Below are 21,018 nucleotides of genomic sequence, written 5' to 3' on the forward strand. Positions count from 1 at the left end.
CTTCATTCTCCTTTTTTCGATACATGGGTCTTTTAGAACCAAACCTTTCGCTTGATTCAATTTTGCCACTTTTCATGACATTCTCAATGAGTTCTCCAGAAATGACCAAATCTGTAAAATTTCTAGTTGCATTCCCCATTAAATGGCCTAAATATGGGGCCTTTAAAGTGTGGAATAACATCACTGTGGCTTCTTTTCCTGATAGTGGTGGTTGAACTTGGGCCGCTGTGTCACGCCATCTCTGAGCCTACTGTCTAAATGTTTCATTGTTCTTTTTCTCTAGATTTTGGAGAGTCCATCTATCATGGTCCATATTTGTAACGTGGCGATACTGCTCTAGAAATGCTTTCGCCAGATCTTTCCATGATTTGATGTGTGCTCTGGTCAATTGAGTATACCACTTTAAGGTTGGTCATGTCAAACTATCTTGAAAGCAATGAATTAACAATTTCTCGTCTTTCACATGACCTGCCATTATGCGACAAAACATGGTAATATGGGATGAAGGGCATGTAGTACCGTCATATCTTTCAAATTCAGGAACTTTGAACTTAATGGGGAGGATTAAGTCCGGGACTAAACTCAACTCACTGGCGTCAAACCCATAGAACAATTTAGTTACCTCTACGGATTTTATTCTTTCCTCCAAGCTCTTGATATGTCTAGTCAATTCTTCATTGGCTTTTTCTTTCTCATTCAACTCATTCAAATCTGGAATTAGATGCTCAGCATTAAATTCTCTTATCTTCACATCGGACATAAGCGGATTTTTGCTTGAAGACGCGAGATCCACTTGTTGATTTTCATTAGGTTTAGTCTCTTGAAGTGCCGATGTGTGAGCATGGATTTGCACAAGAATGATACCAGGATGATAAACCAGTTCTGGTGTGAAACCTAAAGGATATATAGGTTCCTGGTCAAAAGATACAGGATTTTCATGACTTTTTCCAATGGTAGCTTGCTTTTTGAGCATATCCTGTATTTTCTGCATCATATTTTCTTGTGAATTTGCAATACTGGCCTCAATTTTCTACAATTTCATTCTCATTTCTACTTATTCTTTATTATGTTGTTCCTCGAGATGGTTTATATCATCTTCCATTATCTTACTTGCTTTCCTAGTACCGTACGAGTGTTGAGTTTCTTGTTTGGCCAGGATAACTGCGATTGAAAATCTTTTTCGTATTATTATTTTTTCTTAATGAATACTTATGATTAATGTATGAAAAATGAATGTATGTAAAATGAATGTATGTAGAAAGGTGTTGATAATGAACTGATTCCTTAGAACAACTTTTATATTGGAAACAAAGTTTTATTATAAAACTTTTACAAGTACAACATTATAGATACATCTGAGCAAATTCCCCTAATTGTTGTATATGTTCAAGTAACTCAAAGACCTTATGAGCTTCTTTGGTTTCTGGCTCCAATTCTTCACTCAAAGTGGTAGCTTCATATGCCAAGTCCACTAAATATTGTGTCACTCCCTGAATTTGCTCCAGATACTTTGCAATGAGGTCATCTCTTTGTTTGAATTTGCATTGAGCGCGTTCCAAGCGATAGCGCCATTGGAAAATTCCTTTATAAGGGACAATAGGGAGTTGATTCACCTTTCTTTGAGGATCTTAAAATTTGGCTTCCAATTCATTCCCTTGTTTCCTTAAATTTTTAGCTTCTGGGTTATTTTTTTGACCTCGCGGTGCAATTTCTAACCTTTCAATCTTGTTTTTTAGTCTCTGGTTTTGACCTTGATTTTCCAATAGTCTTTGCTCCAATGTCTGCTTTTCTTTAGCAATCATCTTGGTCTGGTGTTTGCTTTGTTTGAGCTCATCTTTACCTTCTTCAGCTTTTCTTTTAAGACTTGTCAACTCTTGTTTGCTTGATCCTTCGGCAATCTGAGTCCTTACCACCCGTTGGTAGGTTGACTGAAGATAATTGAAATCTATCCTGAGCTGCTTTTCAACTTTATTAACTTGATCTGCTCGCCCTTTATGGATGTATATCTCAATTTCTTTGTGGTATACTTCCTCTTTCAGCTTTTGTAGAGTTTTTCTCCATTGTTTTCTTTCGATCTCAAAGTCTTGCTTTGCCAGTTCTAATGGAGATAGTATAATTCTCAAATGTTCTTTGATGGGTTGGACATTCTCAAAATTAACCACTGGAATGTTGTCGTTGATTAGATTAATTCTCTATCGTTCATATTCGGGTGAGAGCTTTTGACTGAAAGTAAATAAATTTACTTGATGAATCCATTTCCAAGCCTCAACAACCTTTCTGATCTTTTCCTTATATTGATCACTTCTGAATGCAAATTCTGATTCGGATAAACCTGATGTCACAGGAATAAATTGCCTTGATCTATATTGTGTAGAGACCATCAAATGTGCATATCCTATGGAACCCCATATGCCAGGCAAGGGAACCCATTCGTACTCTTCACACTTATACATTATGTTTGAAGAAGTATTTCATGAGGCTCGTCATAATACGTCATTATCTTCGAGATTTAAAAAGATATTCATCCATTTTCCTTCGTCATAACCTCCAGGCCATTTACGAGAAATGAAATTTTGTAGAGGTGAGAAGCCTTCTAAAAATACCCGTCCAGGAGCTCTTTCTTCATGTTTAAAATGGTTCATAATCCATACCAATAATAGGGGTGCACAGCCTATAAAACGTCCCTCTCCTTCTCGTCTGCAGGAATTCAAGGAATGAAATGTTTCAACTAATATGGCATGAACTGGATCTGGATTTTTGTTTAATCTTTCAAACATGTCTACATTTGATATATCCACATGCCCCAAAATCTTCGGGAAAATGATTAATCCATAAATTCCTAATGCCAACATATCAATATGTTTTCTTTTGTCTGGATGGCGATAGATTACTTCTTTCAAGGCTGACCAAGTAATGCATTCATTATCACCCTTTTTCTTGATATTTCTTGTAGCCCATTCTTCACTCATCCCGGTCAATAAAAACACTTTCTTCTTAAATGGAGCAATATTTGGTGACTTGATATATACCTTATCTTCATAGATTATTGGACAACGAATAAGAGCTCGATATTCTTCTATAGTGGGTGTCAAATCTACCTTACTAAAAGTGAATCAAGTGTAGGCAGGATTCCAAAACTGTGATAGAGCTCTGAACAAATGTCGGTCAATAGGAATGTCCAAAAGATAAGCAATGTCACCATATAGCTAATAAAATAGATGTTTGTCCGCGGCTTCCCGTTTCTCCCAGATTTCTTTCAACTCACCCAAATTATTTTGGCGAATGTTGATATGTGTATATTTAACCAGATCTGACACGTATCCATATGATAGACTATTTCCCTTGACAAGTTGAGATTGCTCATACCATCTTAAAACAATTGCATTGTCTTTTACTTCATAAACTCCTCATTCCATATTTCTAGCTTTCTATATAGACATCAATCATAATTCAACACCATAGTATGAAAAATATAATGCAAAACAAAAATAAATAGAAAAAAATAGGCAATAATCATAAAAATCCTAGCTTCATGCAATCTAATTCCTTAAAGTAATATTATGTAAAAATAAAAACTTAATAAATTTTCCCTTATGTGTTAACTTTACGAGACTTAATCAGGTTAAGCTCTACTTAGACTTAAATTCTAAATTTATTATATGCTGAGTTTGGCTCTAAAGTGAAAATGGTCATCGAATTATCCTTTGTTGGTTCCCCTTGGGCTACCAAACCCTTAATCCTGGTCTATTACAGACTTTCAGATTGAGTTCAAATCGAAGGAACACACTTTCTTATGTCCATACGGAGGTGAAAACCACACGAGAAACATAAGATGTGAGCTCAAAGAATGGTCCCCTATCCCATACGGAGGTGAAAACCACACGAGGGAGTAGTTTCTCATTCATACTAAATATGATAAAGCGGAGTTTTAGCTCATGTTATGATAATGCAGTGCCCAGTGTGTAAAGGGAAATTCTCTAACTTTTAACAAACAACCATTAAAAATGAATACTAATATATGAAAATCAATCAAATATAAATGTTAGTATATAAGGATATAAAATAAAATAATAAATAAAGAATTAAAAGAAATAAAAAAATCGTAAATTAAATAAATCTGAATTCTTAATTTCTAATTATAGAGACAATATATAATCGATTTAAGGCTTGACCAGCTTAATCCCCAGCGGAGTCGCCAAACTGTCGTAACCGGTTTTCGCACGGGCACGAAAAAAGAAAACGTGAATAAATAAATGGTTTTTATTAAAATGTTTTGGAGTCGTCATTGACCTTTTTTGTTAGGTAATTTGAATACTTGAAAATCATATTTTAAAAGAGTTTTTAAGAAAAAATAATTAAAAAGATAAATTGGTCTGTGTATAACCAAAAATTCATTCGTTTTAATAATAAAAAGGGATTCGTGATCGGTTACATTTAGGGAAGGATTAACACCCTCACAACGCCCAAAATTGGTACCCATTGATTATAAATTGTCTCTAGTAGTAGAAATTTAAGAATTCGAATATGAATTTAATTTACAATCTTGTTATTTCATATTTAATCGGATAATTCTAAGGAAAAAAATATTAACATAATTTTTATAAAAACTAATATATATATATATATATATATACTTAGGTTTTTATAAATAGGGCATTTATTTATTAAAATTATTAGAAAATGATATCTAGTTATTTTAAGACAACTCATTTCTTTAATATTAAAAATAAATAAATATTAATAAAAATATGATAATATAATTCGAAATATCATAAAATATAAGTATTAATAATGTGGTTTAACCATAATTAATTAATCAGAATATCATAATGAATTATATATATATATATATATATATATATATATATTCATGTGAATAAAAAAATAATTAAGGGATTATATATAATAAAGTAAAACATAGAGATTAAAATAAAAAAAGTGAAAATATAGCAGCTAATTTCGAAATAATAATAAAAACAGGAAATCAGTGACTAAAGTGTAAATAGGCTCATAAATTAGAGGGATTATTTCGTGATTTTTCTTATTTTAAGTGAATAAAGTAATGAACTCCAAAGCCTAGGGACCTGACGCATGGTTTACCCAAAAAATTTATAAACATAAAACTCATATTCTTTCTCCTTATTTCATACGCAGAACACCCAAAAAACTTCTAACTATCCTATTTTGTGTTTTTTTTTTGTATACAAGGTGAGAACATAAATCAATTACTGTCTCAAAACTCCTGCACCATTTTTGTCAGCTCTCAACAACTCGAGTAGTTCAACTGGAGCCTCTTGTAGAAACAAAGTTTCTTGTTCTTGAAGCAGTGCAAGGTTAGCTAGTTTATCAGCACACTTATTTCATTCTCGCCAGATATGTCTAACTTCTACAACCCAACCTTCCTCCAGAATATTTCTGCACTCCTTGACCAGATCGTTATCCAACATTTCTTCCCTCCTTTCTCATTTCAAACAATCCACCACCCATTTAGCATCCATCTCAAGAATCACGTTTCTTAATCCCAGATTTTTAGCTAATATGAGGCCTTGTCGAGCTCCCCAGATTTCGGCGATCGAGCTACTCACATTCCCCAAACGCAACATGAATCCCTTCTTCCATTCTCCATTACTATCTCGGATCAGACCACCTGCAGCAGCCAAACCTGTGTTAGATTTGTACACTCCGTCTGTATTTAAAAGCCAGCTTCCCTCGGGCGGTTTTTCCTATTTGACCCAACATGGATCACTTGCCATCCTTCCCTGCACAACAGTCAGAGCTTTTTCCATATCTTTGGCGAAATGTTTTGCATAACTTGTCACTTTAAATGGATCTATTCTTTCTTCTTTAAACACTCTTTCATTTTTGTTTTTCCACAATCCCCAAATGGCTGCTAAAAATACTATACCTCATTCTAGACCATCAATCTCAGTCTTCTTTGATGTGCAATTTCTTTTCATCAATTCTTTAAACTCCATCGACTCGAATTGATTGTCATGTTCCCTAGCTCTAAGTTCTTCCCAGACTTTTCTAGCTATAGGACATCTTCGGAGAATGTGATTTATAGATTCTATTTCATTTCGGCAATCCTTGTAATTTGCATCTTGTGTCATATTTTTCTTGCTTCTGACTTCATTTGTATTGAGTTTGTCTAGATAAGATAGCCACACAAAGAATTTAATTCTCTCGCTAGTTTTAGTCTTCCATATCCACTTTAAATTCTCACCATTTTGCTCGCCCATTTCCATGTTAGACGCTGCTTGATAAGCTGAAGAAACTGAGAATAAACCGTCCTTAGATAATCCCCAAGTAATTTTATCTTTTTCAAGGTATTCGGTCAAGATAGGGATCGGAACCTTTAGAATCTCCTTCCTAGTTTCTTCAGATAAAAAATGTTGAATTCGTTGGATATTCCATGATCTATCCTCATCGATATAACTTGCAATTACTTCATCTCTACTAGGACTATTCATAAGCGGATATAAATTCTTTAAAGGTTCCTTTCTGACCCACCAGTCCTGCCAGAACTTAGCCTGTGTGCCCGATTTGATTTGCCACTTACATCCTTTCTTAAGCAAGTTCCTCGTATTTAACAGACCCCTCCAGGTTGAAGAACTATTTCCTCTAGATTCTATCTCTAGGAACTCCCTCTCCTTAAGATATTTACTTGTGAAAACTTTGCACCAAAGATTCTCCTGTCTAGTGAGTAACTTCCAACTGTTTTTTGCCATAAGGGCATTGTTTATGGCTCTAGTTTTTCGAAGACCCAGTCCTCCCATTTGCTTAGCTCGGCAAACTTTTTCCCAGCTAACAAGGTGATTATGCGCATATTTAGTGTCTCCTCCCCACAAAAAATTTGCATTTAAACTGTCTAGCTTCTTACAGACGGCCACTGGAAGCATAATTGTTTGCATTGTATGAATAGGTATTGCATTTGAAACAGATTGGATGAGTGTTCTTCTCCCCGCCATGGACAAGACTCGTCCTTTCCAGCCCGCAAGTTTCCTCATGACCTTATCTATAAGAGGAGCATAAGTTTCTGCATTGACCCTCTTATGAATTATTGGAACTCCCAAATAAGTTCCCAAATCATTCGTAAGGGGAATACCGGATAAGTTGCTTAAGTCTCTAGCCATGTTTGAATTAATATTTGGGGAGATAAATATTTTTAATTTTTGTAAGTTTACCTCAACTCCAGCAGCTCGGCTAAACTCATGAAGACAGCTTCGAATTATATTCATTTAATCCGATTTAGCTTCTGCAAACAATAAGAGATCGTCAGCAAAAAATAAATGACTTAGTTTAATTCCTCCTCTAGAGCACTTAAAAGCTTTCCATAGACCCCTATCTTCTTTCTCCAAAATCATATGAGAAAGTCTTTCCATGACCAGAATAAATAGATACGACGAAAGCGGGTTACCCTGACAAAGGCCCTGTTTTGGATTCAAACTCTCAGTGATTTCTCCGTTCCACAATGGCTCGATAGTACTAGACATAATGCAGAACATTATGATCTTTATAAGTTTTCCAGGAAAATTAAAGTCTTGAAGAGTTTTTTGAAGGAATTCCCAGCTGACATTATCGTAGGCCTTCTGGAGGTCAATTTTTACTATAACTGCACCCTTCCTACCTTTTAAATTCATCATGGAATGGACCGCTTCCTGTACAACCAAAATGTTATCTGTCGTGCTTCTTCTTTTAAGGAAGCTATTTTGATAAGGGCCAATTAACCTTTGTAGCATAGGACACACGCGATGAACAATAACCTTGGAAAATATCTTGTAAGATGTGTTCAACAGGCTTATAAGACAAAACTGTGTAATATTTTCAGTAACAGCCTTCTTAGGTATGAGCACCAGGAAAGTTTTCAATATTTCAGTATCCATCTTTCCCAGGTCCATGGCCGTATTAACAAAGTCACATAACGTATTTTTAACAGTATCCCAGTTCTGTTTATAAAAAATGGGTTGAATGTCGTCGGGGCCTGGAGCTTTCAATCCCTTCATGGAGAACAAGGCTTCTCTGACATCCTCCATTGTAGCATGATTGGTTAATTCAGTCTTGTCATCTTCACTTAATCTGGGTAAATATCTATCGTAATCTGTTGAAAGTTGTTTATACTCTTTACCCGTGAACAGCTCCTTATAGTACTTGTAGACGTGATTGCAAAGAGTCTGTTTATCAGTAACCCATTCATTTCCTATAAATAAACCCACTATTTTATTATATCTTCGTCTCACCATTGTGGTGAGATGAAAGAACTTAGTGTTCCTTTCCCCTTTCAAAATCCAGTCAAATCTAGCTTTCTGAAGCCAAATGATTTTCTCTTGATTTAGCACCTGTTGATATTCAGCATCAAGTGTTTTTCCAGTTCTTGAAGATAGGTAGAATAAAAGTATTTTGGAGATCTTTGAATTCCTTGAATGCGTTTCAGTAGTGCTTTCTTGCGTTTAAAGATGTTACCAAACTTTGTATCCTTCCATTCAACAATAGCATTCTTCGTCTCTTTTACTGTATTTACAAGTGAATCCTTTTCCTTATCCCAGGTTGATCTGAAAATCTCTTTAAAATCTTCATGGGTAAGCCAGGCTGCTTCGAATCTGAATGGGCGTTTTTCTTTGTCGACAGGGATTTCCAAATTTGCGTTAACCAGGATCGGGTTATGGTCCGAATAGACTCTAGTTAGAGTAATCACTCTGAGATTTGGAAAAAGTTCCACCATATCAGTATTCTGGAGCAATCGATCAAGTCTTTCCTGAAGCATGACTCTCCCATGGATATATCTAGTCCAGGTAAATTTACTGCCCACATAGCCAGCATCCATAAGATTACACATATTCCAGTGTTCCCGAAATTTTAAAATGCATTCTATGCAATCAGAGTTACTACCAACTCTTTCATCAATTATAGCGAAGTCATTGAAATCTCCAGCCAGCATCCAAGGTTGATTTACGTTCATAGCGTAGTTATAAATATTCTCCCAAAACTCATCTTTTTTATTCGAATGAGGTTGAACATACACGGTGGAGAGCAACCACTTCTTACCATTCTCTTGGATTTCGGCATGAATAACCTGGTCAGTATGCTATTTAATCGTAACATCCTGTAGACTTGTATTCCACAAAAGAATCAGTCCTCCCCGGAGGCCCTGAGCAATGACCTCAAAATGAGTATCGAATTTCAGTTTTTTCTCTAGTATTGACCCAGCGCCTATCTTAGCTTTTGTTTCCAGCAGACAAATAATGGATGGGTTAACATCTTGAATCAATTTCTTGCAGTTCCTAATAAAATCATTATTTCCAACACCTCGACAATTCCAAGAGATCAGCTTCATTTAGAATTATTGTTGTTAATGTTTGCCTCTATGGCCATCTACTCAATTAGCGTAACTATATGTTCCTGACCAGCTGAATCGGCTTCCACTTCCAATTTATTTTGTCTGTCTTCTTGGTCTTGCATTTTTTCTATTTGCATTAAGGATTGTCCCTGATTATTGATCCACTTTTCCTTCTCTGTCATTTGTCCCATTCCATCATCTTGATTACCCTCCCCTCTAAATTTGCTTCCTTGTGCCTTACCCTGATCGTCTTTTTTCCTAACATGAGTTTCGGAAGCTTGGGATTTTTCCTTATTTGTCTTTAAAATTTCTTCATTTGAACATCCTGCCAAATTTTTTTCCTTGAATCCCTTGTTGCTTTATTCACGATGTAATGGGTTCTTATCTCTTGTTGGTCCTCCTGATCTATTACTGTTTGCGTTAATTTCCCGATTCTTGTTACTTTCCTCATTTTCCTTATCCAAGTCTTCTTCATTATAGTTTCCTAGATTTTCAAATCTGTTATTTCTACTTGGTTCTTGATACCTATTTCTTTGATTCTTGGGATTAAATTTTGACCCAAGTTATCTTCTTTGAACAAGCATCCATGGACCGTATCTATCTTTTGTCTCATCTTTTTCTTTCTGATGAAATTTCGAGTTCTTCACATCCTCTTGCTTTTGTTGTTGCTCTTGATTATGTGGTTCACTATTAGGTTCCTTTTTCGTATGAGACTCTTTTTGATTTACTAAACATTCCGTTGCTCTATGACCTACAACACCACATTTAAAGCAAATAGAGTGCAATCCTTCATATTCAATGTTATAAACCTTATTTCCTATACGCAATTTTGACAGAAGAGGAGCATTTAAATCGATTTCCACACATATTCTTGCAAAACGCCCTCTTGTTGACCAAGCTGTATGACAATCAATTTTCAGGGGCTTTCCAACCAGATTTCCAATACTGCACAGAACATTTTCTTCAAAATACTCAATTGGGAGACCCGGGATATGAATCCAGACCGCTGTGGATGGAATACTTGCGCTAGCTACCACAAAGTTAGGGCGCCATCTTTGAACCGTGATATAGTGGTCTAAAATTTTCCAAGGGCCTTCCATAAGGACCTTTGCTCTATCAACCATATTCTGAAATTTAATAGCATATAAACCGTATCCAAGATCGATGCATTCGAACTCACCTTCCAATTTCCATAGATTTATCACTCTGTTAATGAGGGTTTTGTACGCCACAGTTTTACCCAAAATCTTGATGATGATCGCCTTTCTCCATGGTTTCATCAGTTTTTCTTTTAACTCCTGGGGGATCTTGATAGTCGGGATATCGTCTCCTTCATATTCTTCCTCTTCATATGAATCCTCAGTTTCGACTTCCATCGAGATGTTAACGTTTCTCGGGAATATGGACGAGTTTAATATTGTATCTCTCCATGACCTTCTTGGACCTTCTTCTTCCGAATCTTTATCTTCTTCGGTTGACCGGAATCTTTTATGCTTTCGCTCCACCTTCCTCTCTTCTTTCATCGCCTGGGTCACCCCAGTGACCGGCCGAAAGTCTTCTTGCATGGTAACAAAACGGCGCCCCGCCAGAGGAAATATCTAAAATATTATCACTGCTAGTCTTCCCCAATAATTTCTCCTTTAAGTATATATGTTATCGATTAATTAAAAAATTATTATTAGATAATCATATTTTGTGTTTTATTTATTTATCTATTTAACTTACTTTTTTTTGAAAATAAATAAAAATAGAATATAAAGCTGAAAAAATAAAATCAAATGTAGAAATAACCTTTGTAGAACTTTTTATTTTTGACTTTCTTTGTGTATTTTGCTAGATTTCTCCTTTATTTATCTTTATTTTTTTCTGTGTGTTTTACATTTTGTTATGGGGTTTTTATAGTCCCAGTTTACATGAAGAATCAAAGATGATTTTTCCTTTTTCTTTGCATGTGTGGTTGCTGTAGAGGACCAGCTGTTGTTGGTGGAAGCTGCAGGAATTTATTGTGGTGGATGAGGGGCTGTTGCAGGTGCTAATTGAAGCAGGGAATCAACTAGATCAAGGTAAAAATGGTGTTTACAATCTTTTAATGGAGTGTTTCATGATAAAATATATATCACTCTAATTAAACGAGAATATCATTAGGAGAACCAAATCTAAAATTAAACTTGAATAGTGTAAGCCCTAAATATTCTACACAACATAAACTAGAAACAACTCAAATTCAAATTGAAATCCAACCGTCCAATTACTTCCTCTAATAAGCCTTTTTGAAAGGCTTCGAGCAGAGAGAAAACAATCTAGGCATCAAGGATGCTAAAATAAAAATTGAAAATCTTTTTTCTTCCTGTGAATCTCGAAAATATGCTAATTCCAATAAACCTTCTCAATGTCAAGGTTGATCTTGCAGCAATATCAGTCACCAAATCATGTTTATCTTCTGCCTGTGCAATTGGAAATCTCCTAATAAAGACAAATAGCATGCATATCTCTAGCTGTTATCATCCTTCTGATGGGCTCGTACATCAATCTTTTGACCTCTAGGTTTGGCAAATAATCTTTATTAATATCCAGCCAAGAAGTCTGTCTCTATCTACTCTGTCTGAAAAGTAAGTTAAGATTACTACTCTCAAGTTTAGACAACCTGACTTTGAAGAAGAAGAAAAAATGGAGAATCCCTAACGCATTTTCCTCAACCCTCCCTCGTCGATTAACCATCAGCATCGGTGGGTCTTCCTGCTTCTTCTCTGGCGGTGTCTTCAGCTTGCCTCTTGATCTTTCATCTGCTTCTAGTAAGTATGGTAATTCATTTGTCTTTTTTGGCTGTAGAAAAGTCAAGTTTTGGTTCATACATGCAAAAAGAATTTTCTAGGGTTTTAGAGTTTGATGTTCTGATTGCAATAGAAAATACAAAATAATAAAAGCGAAAGGATTTAGAAATGCGGGTTTTACATTTCATGGTTGCTTTTCGTTAAATGGACTTTTTGGTGAATTTCTTTGACATGCAGGTTTGATAAGTTGGAGATATAAAAATATTGGAATATTTAATTTAAAGTTTTCAATGTTACAGTAAAACTTCAAGGGATCCTCTTCCAAACTTGTTGATAATCTGAACCTACTTGAGAAGTTATAAAATGGATTTTTTTGGCTATTCTTTAAAAGCGAATCTTGTTTCAGGTCTTTAAGCAATGATACCTTGTGGAAAGCGCTTTGTGCATTTTCATTAAAATTGAAAACATTGACTTTCTATCATTGAAGGGGAGCGGTATTATTTTCTTTTTGGCTATTCACATGGAGGGTCAAGGGATTGGTTGGAAGGGGGAACGGGCAATGCTCCCAAAATGGACTTTTTTTGTGGAAGGTCTCCATAAGGAAATATGCCTTTTTCTACTGCGTTTTGCCCCAATTACAAAATGGAAATTGTTTGAAATATTTAATAACTTAATTGGTAACAATGAGTTTTATTTTCTTCTTTTACTTTATGTGCCTCTAGTGGGTGCTATTGTAGTGATTGCAGGTATCACAGTCATGCAATAGCGGAATCGGACGGTATTGTTTCGCTATATAGAGGGCGTTATTGCGGTCGCGGACCGCTTTTTAAATCCCTGGTTTCTGATTCTATGAAATTTCGTTCATGTATGGTTACTTGATGCCATGGAGGAGCCTAATCCTATTTTGGCTATCACACTTTCTGCCACAATAGGTAGCATTATTTTGATCTAGGATGGAAAAGGCCTAGGAGAGGATATAAAGTTTGATTCAAGTGGCAAATAATAACATTAATTCCTACACGCGTAAAGGAGATTATGAAGGTAGAATTAGAGCGGAAGTCATAGGTTGCAATAGCACTAGCAGGTTTAGAAAGATTAGAGAGTTGGCATTTTAGAATTGAAATCGCTGTCAACAGAACTAGTGCTTTACTCAGGTGACTGCTTTCTTGCTGCACCTTGCACCTTAGGATATATAGAGATCTTAGCGCTTAAAGTGTGCATAACGCTGTTGACAGAACTAGTGTATGGACTATGGATAATTTTTCTCTGATATTTTCTTGGTTGAGTTCATGTTGGCTGTTGAACAGTTTATTTTATTTTTTGGCTCGCTTGTAAGCCATATTTTCTGTCTTTGCCTTCTTTTTAACTAATATGAAAGTCCAAATCCCTAACTAATTCATGCTTGATTTTGTTTAGGACCTACAGGACCCATTATGTATTTATGTATAAGAATCGGTTACAAAAATTTACACAACAATCATCCATGCGACTTCCAGTGTATTTTAATGAAGGACCTATGCCTGCACGAAAGTTTCAGTCAACTGTGTATACTTCTGAGAACACCTTTTCAAATAAAAGAACTGCTGAACAGGATGTTGCCAAGCATGCACTGGAGTGTATATCAAAGAAATTAAAAAATGAAGGCTGTTCTCTCGTTCATGTGGTTTGTTGCTTTCATCTTCCTTTATTTATATGTTTGTTGGCTATTCATTGCCCGTTTGTCTTGAATGTTTGTTGGTAATACTTACTAGAAGCATATGAAAGATCCAAGGGGCAAGTTGAAGACACCACTAGAGAAGAAGCAGGAGGACCCACTGATGCTGAAGGTTAATCAACGAGGGAGGGTTGAGGAAAATGCGTCGAGGATTCTCCATTTCTTTTCTTCCTTAAAATTAGATTGTCCAAACTCGAGAGTAATAGGCTCAACTTACGTTTCAGCCAGGTTAGATAGAGACAAGCCGCCTGGCTAGTCTGGATATTAATGGAGATTACTTGTCAAACCCAGAGGTCAAAAGATTGATCTACAAGCTCATCATAAGGACAATAACATTTTGGGATTGCATGCTCTTTTTGGTGTACATGGCACAACATGCTTGTCTCTTTTGGGAAAGATATATGTCCTTATTAGGAGATTTCCAACCGCAGAGGCAGGAGACAAACTTGATTTGGTGGCTAGCGTTGCTGCAAGATCAACCTTGAAAGTGAGAAAGATTTATTGGAATTAGTAGATTTTCAAAACTTACTGGAAGAATATATATATATTCAATCACTCCATTAATACATGTTTAAAAGATTATGTTTAAATATTTGAAAAAAAATCATATCTAAACAATGTGAGATTTGAGAAGCTAATGGCAAAAAATGTTGATTTTGAGTTATCAATGACATGTCTTGAACTTGGTAAGATCAATTCTTAAATTATGTCATTTGTTGTATTTTGAAATTATCAGAATCTTAGTACAAAAAAATATTCTTGACTGTCGTATTGACATTAGTTTGATTAAGTTCATGTGACATGTCTTCGATAACTTAAAAGTCAACATGTTTATAGCTTCTCAAATCCCATATCATGTAAATACGAGGCATTCTTAAGTGTTTAAATATAATGTTTTAAACGTGCAATAATTCAGTGTAAAAGATATGGCTAATCAATACATGGGTATTGTTGACGCCGTTAGACTCATTCAAATATGCATCTTGACACGCATTATGAGCGTATATTCTTTGTGAACAATATTTGTATATTTATTTTCTTCATATTTTTTACTTTTTTCTCTTTATTTTATTTTAGTTCAACTTATGTTGATTATTTAGTGAATAAATTAAAAAATAAAAATATAATAAAGAGAAATTAAAGTTCATAGTATAATTTATCTTTTTTTAAAAATAATGGGACAAAAAGCCTGAAAATTCTAGAACTATCAAGGGGCATTATCGTCAAATGGATCTATATAAATGCAATAAAAATCCAGTTCACAGCATAGCAGCAAGCCATAAATAAAAGGATAAAGGTACTCTCTTTCTTCATAGGATCCCCAAATCTATGGTTCTTAAATTTGGCTTCTAAATCATTTGAGTCAGTCTTAGTTCAGGCGAAAGAAGTCCTACTCTTCCTAATTGGTAAAGTTCACATCTCTTTGTTTAGTTCTTTGTTAATTATGAACATTATTTTAATTTTTTTAAAAATAGTTTTTGTGATTTTGATTTTGTGGATCTTGTTTTTAAGTTGATTATATGTGCGAGTTTTCTTTTTTGAGCTTAATTTTTTTTGTGTTGTGTTCGGATTTGGAGAAATGTTGGTTGCTTTTCGAGTCAAGTGCAGTTGACTCCTGAGTTTTAGGATTTCTGAAGTTTTTTTTTTTGGAGGAAATGTTAAAGATATGTGAATTTTCAAGTGTTGCTTGTTTGGTGAGTGGATCTTTTTCTCTTTGGATCGAACGCCGGTTCAATTCTCTTGGATTTATGTGTGTTCTTGGATAGAAATGAGTGGATATTGACTGTTTAAGATTTCTTTTTCTTGATTTTAGAAGTGTTAGTTGGGAAAATCTTGAGACATAAACAGAATCAAGCGATGAATCACTACCTTCATTTTTTTCTCATGTTTGCTTAGTTTTTTTTATTTGTTTCTATATCTTCTTTTGAAGAGTTCTTTACAATTTGTATTGTCCTCTCTTATTAGGATTTGCAGCATGGAGAGCATTAATAACTTTTGGCAGTTGGGAGATGACCTCCGGGGACAGTCGAAAGTTGCAGAGGATCACAAATGGTTGATGGCGGCATCAAAGTTGGCTGAACAGACGAGGACAAAGGGTGAGCGGATGAACAATCTAGATCTTTCAAAGGGACCAGCTGAAATGAGGATAAGGGATAAATTTGGGTTCCAAGAAGAAAACAAATTTGAGAACCTTAACTTTAATATGTTGAACCTGAACTCCAAGATTGGAGATAACGTAAGCAACAGTTCCTTCCAAAATGGTATTTACAATACGAATGCTGTTTACCAGAAAAACAACAGCAACAGCCTTGGAAACCTGGCCGGCAACAAATATTTGGGCAACAATCATACCAACAAAAACATCAATTATAATAGCATCGCCAACAATAGCAACAGCAATGCTAACAATGCTGTTGATAAAAGATTCAGGACTTTGTCTGCTTCCGAGACACTCCCGAGAAATGAAGTGCTTGGAGGTTACATCTTTGTTTGTAACAATGATACAATGCAGGAAGATTTAAAGCGCCAGTTGTTTGGTAAGACTTCTCGTAGATGTAATCGTCAGTTCATTATTAGGTGGGAATTCTTAGTCCTTACAAGTTGCTGTTATCTCATTTAATAGGTTTACCACCAAGATACAGGGATTCTGTTCGGGCAATTACACCTGGCTTGCCTCTCTTTCTCTATAACTACACTACTCATCAATTGCATGGTATTTTGAGGTTGGTTAACCACTTCATTCTCATCTAGCATTCCTTTCATTTACTCTGTAATGCTTCATGCTTTTGGTTGATTAGGCAATGTGTTGCTCTTCACCTATTGAAGTTTCTTTCTCCGAATGTTTGCATTTGCCCAGCTTTTGCTTGATTAAGATTCTTTTTGAGCAAGTTATAATTATGTTATTTCTAGTGATTTATGTGAAAGTCAATAAGATTAATCAATGATGCTTTATAACCATGACATCGATCTCTCCAGCAACCTTCACTTCCACTTCAGTCCCAAAGGCCAAAAGGAAGAGAAAGGCCTTGGATGTATGGAGTTTGTAATATTGTAGTGATTGGACATTCGGGGCCAATTTATGTATCATAGAAGAAATAGATTTGATAAGAATTGTGATCCTTTATGCTGTCTTTATATGAACAGGCAGCAAGCTTTGGGGGTTCTAACATTGATCCAACTGCTTGGGAAGACAAAAAGTGTAAAGGCGAGTCAAGGTTTCCTTCTCAGGTGAAGTTCGGGTTTATCATTTGTATGAACTGTATTGTCTATTTTCATGGAAGATTGCACTAATCCAAACCCTTTTAATTTTTTGCCCTAATACATAGGTGAGAATCCGTATTAGGAAACTCTGCAAAGCATTGGAAGAGGATGCTTTTAGGCCAGTTTTGCACCACTATGATGGTCCTAAGTTTCGTCTAGAGCTCTCAGTTCCTGAGGTATGACAAACAATTATAAGTTTGCCATAACATTTTATTCTATTGCTAATATAATTAATGTAATTTTACTTAATAATGGAATTCTTTTATCCAAAGCTAACGAATATTTTGTATTGAACTCTTTCAGACTTTGGATCTATTAGACCTTTGCGAACAAGAAGGCTCTCCATAAGCGAAATGTTAGCTGAGTGCAACTGTAGTAGGGTTTGTGGTGCAAATCAGCTGTCCGCTTTTCAAGGACTTTCCATAGAGCGCTCTAGCTGTAGGCGTAAGTGAGAAATGACATTGGCCAGTTGAATAAAAATGCATTAGTGCTTTGTAAAACCATTTTGCATTATAATCTATGAATCAAAAACCCTCTAGATAGAATTGTAAGATGTGGTAGAGAATGATATGATTATGTGTAATGTTAGAAGTCAATAAATGAAGGCCTTGATACTCGTTTGTGCTTATTATGGCCATCTCCTATCTTCTTTCTGTTGCTATGGAATCTGGGAATTCTCAAACCCCCGTAGACCATATTCTTGACATATCTCCTAAGGTGCATGGTAATCAACCTTGTAGAGGCGGGTTCTATTTGGTTATGCGAATCTCTAAAATGTAACAAGGAAAAAAACATGACAGAACCAATATGAATTCCGGAGAGATGGCAAGTCCGGTTGCTACAATTTTGTTGTCGATATTGTTGGGGTAAACATGCAATCGCAAGTTATATTTCTTAAATCTCCTATTGCATGCAATGTCTATGGATGAAGAGTGGAAGTTTAACAAAGCTTTCTGATGTCGACTTAAGCTTAAGCTCAACATAATATCGAGATGGTCTAGTTAAGTATTCATGGCAAATGCTCGTTTAAACGACCACTGTCTTATCATTCATAAGGCCAGCCGGCTCAAGGAGCAATAATAAACTTAAACCCGGAAGCTGACAGCAATAAAGAATAGATATGATAGCGGACGAATATAAACATCTATAATGGATAAACATAGTTTTATCCAACTTGCTGCGCACACTGATCATTCCTTTGGCCTAATAGTATTCAGCTATTTCAAATGAATGACAGCGCCTTAAACAAGACGTGCGAGTAAAGCCAAACCCTAAGAAGTTCTTCCATTGAAATCGTCAAGCATGTATTAATGGCTCTGTTGCTTTACCTCGTCTTTGCTACATGCAAAGCATGCTGATGATCAAAGAGCAGCGGACGTGAGAGATTTACGAATTTTTTGCAAGAGCTCGTCGGCCTTTATGGAGTCGGGAACAGAAGCTGCATAAGCAAGGATTTAACCAAATCATATATATATCAAGGTATAATGAAGGGGGGAAATAGATTCCTACCTCTGCCTTTTGGGGTGATCTAATGCACAAGGTCATCTACGGTGACATTGTTTCTTCCTTTCTTCTTAATATACGCCCTGTCATTCAAGTGAAAGAGGTCTCGTGAAGAATAATCAAGATTGCACACAATGAACAAAATAGCTTGTTGGATAAATAACTAATTTGACATTATTTGGTAATTAGATTTATTTAATAAAGTAAATATTTATTTTAGTCAATAATTTTTATGGAATAAGAATTATTGGTGACCAAATATTTGATTCTATAAATAGAGATAATGTTTAATCTTTAAAATTATGTGAGAAAAAATCATTTTGGAGAGATGTAATCATTTTTTGGATCTCTATAACTTTTGAAGTTTATGTTGCAGAGATAGTTAGAGTTTTTGGGATATACAATGTTTTGAGATACATGTGATATTTTTTGTATTATCTACATTTATAGTGAATTATTGTTCTTTCGCCATGGAGGTAGGCAAGACCTAACAAGATTAAATCTTATTTCTTATGCATGTCATATTTTATGTTAGTGTTGTAGTTATTTTTCCGTTTTCAAATATATAACAGTTGTACCAGCAATTATATACTGAACTGTCCCTTGGAATGTCCATCTAGAGATTGTGTTGTTTCATTGAGCAAAACGAATGCCACACTGCTGTTCACATTTAGGGTTTTAAATTACAGACCGAAAATGTGATAGCGATCGTGATATTGTGGTAACGCTGCCGTCTGAAACTGGTTTTCATGTTTTTGCGGTGAGTAACGGATTTACACCAATAGCGGTATGTCGTGCCCGCAATTTAACGGGTAATAGTAAATTGCACCGATTACGGGACACTATAAGCATTATTCTAACTGCAATTTTTTCTTTGTTTTAAAAAATGAAAAGTCGGGGAGGAGGGGGGAGGAGGAGGGGGGAGGGGAGAGTTGAGAGAAAAAGAACTTTTTTTAAACAATGAAAGGTCGGAGAAGGGGAAGGGGAGAGTGAAAGCAGAATTTTTTTTTTGTTTCAGAATATGAAATATAGGGGAGGAGAAAGGGAGAGGGGAGAGTTGAGAGAAAAAGAACTTTTTTTAGACAATGAAAGGTCGGAGAAGGGGAAGGGGAGGGTGAGTTGATTTATTTCTTTTATTTTTTAAAATAATTTTTAAAATATAATTTTAAAGAATATATTAAGTTGACATCACTCTCATTTTTAGAATTTGTAATTTAACCCATAGTTTAAAATGCAAGTGTAAATTTTTATTTAATTTAGTCTTAATTTCAGTAATCTAAATTTTTACAATTTAATTTTTATAATTTTATTTTAATTATATTTAATTTAATCATTTTAGGGTAAGTTGTGCGACATTTAAAAAAATTCACGACTGCGATACCCACAATAACATTCGTTATGTCAGCAACTATGATAAATGCGACGCGACCGAAAACGTGACTGCGAACACTATTTAAATCCCTGGTCACGTTCTTTGGCAGGAACTCAAAGTCAGAATTCTAAAGATAATCTGTGAATAAAAGAAGAATGTCTTACACTTGAAAGCAAGATTATGCAAAGCCAAAGAAGAGGAAAAAAGAAAGAAAATATAGCTTTTGTTTACCTGCATAAGCAAATCCAAGGAAGAAGAAGAAGAAAATGGAAAACGATAGAGGCTGCTGCATCTTGTGGATTTAGATAGAAGTAGAGAACGCCATTAAGCTGACTATATATATACTATCTTATGGATTACGTTTTCTAAGGTTGCTCATATTCAATGTCAAATATTATCAACTTTATCTACAAGATTAATTCAAGTAGTAAATAATCTGATATTCGAGTCCTTATGTATAGTAAAAATTTTCACTAGAAGACTCAATTATCAAAGTCAAGTATGAGACGTAGGTCGATCTAGTACAGTCAAGATGAAACATTGGAACTGATAATACAACAATATATATATATATATCGTGTCAACTTTTATTTCCTTAATTAATTTTTCACCATCTTTTTTTTCAACAACAATATTTCTTTCATTTAGATTAGATTAGATTAATCATCTAATTTAAATAATTAATATACTTTATATTTTTATAAACTTCTGCAAATCTGTTTATTCTTAAATATAATTAAATAATATTATAATTTAAACAAATTTATTCAAATTAACATAAATTATTTGATAAAATTTCAAATCATATTTATTTGATAAAATAACAACTATCGACCTTGTAAAACAGGGGGCGTTATTTCTGTGGATTCCATGAAAATGGAAGACCCTATTTACTTCCAAAACTTTCTTTCCCATTCAAGCTTAAAAATAAGAACACAATTTGTAATTTTGTACAAATAGGAAAAAATCAAAGCTTTATCTTCGTTTGTTGAAGTGGGTCCTACTCTACGGTGGATGGGTCCATTCCCTTTGTAGTTGTAGCCTCGTCATCACCAAAGCAGTT

At 34.9% G+C, this 21,018-nt stretch overlaps 3 protein-coding genes across 4 annotated transcripts; 1 reads left to right on the forward strand and 2 right to left on the reverse strand.

The window, feature by feature from the left end:
* Nucleotides 1-8,329: 8,329 nt before the first annotated feature.
* Nucleotides 8,330-8,956, reverse strand: LOC120123036. The gene has a single exon (XM_039142050.1). It carries the CDS (start codon nt 8,954-8,956, stop codon nt 8,330-8,332), a length of 627 nt encoding a protein of 208 aa, XP_038997981.1.
* A 941-nt stretch (nt 8,957-9,897) lies between these two features.
* LOC120123037 lies at nt 9,898-10,899 on the reverse strand. The gene has a single exon (XM_039142051.1). It carries the CDS (start codon nt 10,897-10,899, stop codon nt 9,898-9,900), a length of 1,002 nt encoding a protein of 333 aa, XP_038997982.1.
* A 4,201-nt stretch (nt 10,900-15,100) lies between these two features.
* On the forward strand, nt 15,101-17,706 carry LOC120123013 (B2 protein-like). 2 transcript variants are annotated; one of them, XR_005516148.1, is made up of 6 exons: nt 15,101-15,225; nt 15,785-16,356; nt 16,443-16,542; nt 16,964-17,047; nt 17,146-17,256; nt 17,384-17,706. XR_005516148.1 is itself a non-coding variant. In XM_039142035.1 (6 exons), exons 2-6 carry the CDS (start codon nt 15,795-15,797, stop codon nt 17,426-17,428), a joined length of 906 nt encoding a protein of 301 aa, XP_038997966.1. In that variant the 5' UTR covers nt 15,101-15,225; nt 15,785-15,794; the 3' UTR covers nt 17,429-17,706. The 2 variants fall into 2 exon arrangements, 1 of the variants encoding a protein (XP_038997966.1); XM_039142035.1 differs by having other exon boundaries at nt 16,443-16,546.
* The last annotated feature ends 3,312 nt before the right edge of the window (nt 17,707-21,018 follow it).

This window comes from Hibiscus syriacus, unplaced genomic scaffold, assembly GCF_006381635.1.
Source record: "Hibiscus syriacus cultivar Baekdansim isolate YM2019G1 unplaced genomic scaffold, ASM638163v2 tig00110388_pilon, whole genome shotgun sequence".
NCBI classification, from domain to species: domain Eukaryota; kingdom Viridiplantae; phylum Streptophyta; class Magnoliopsida; order Malvales; family Malvaceae; genus Hibiscus; species Hibiscus syriacus.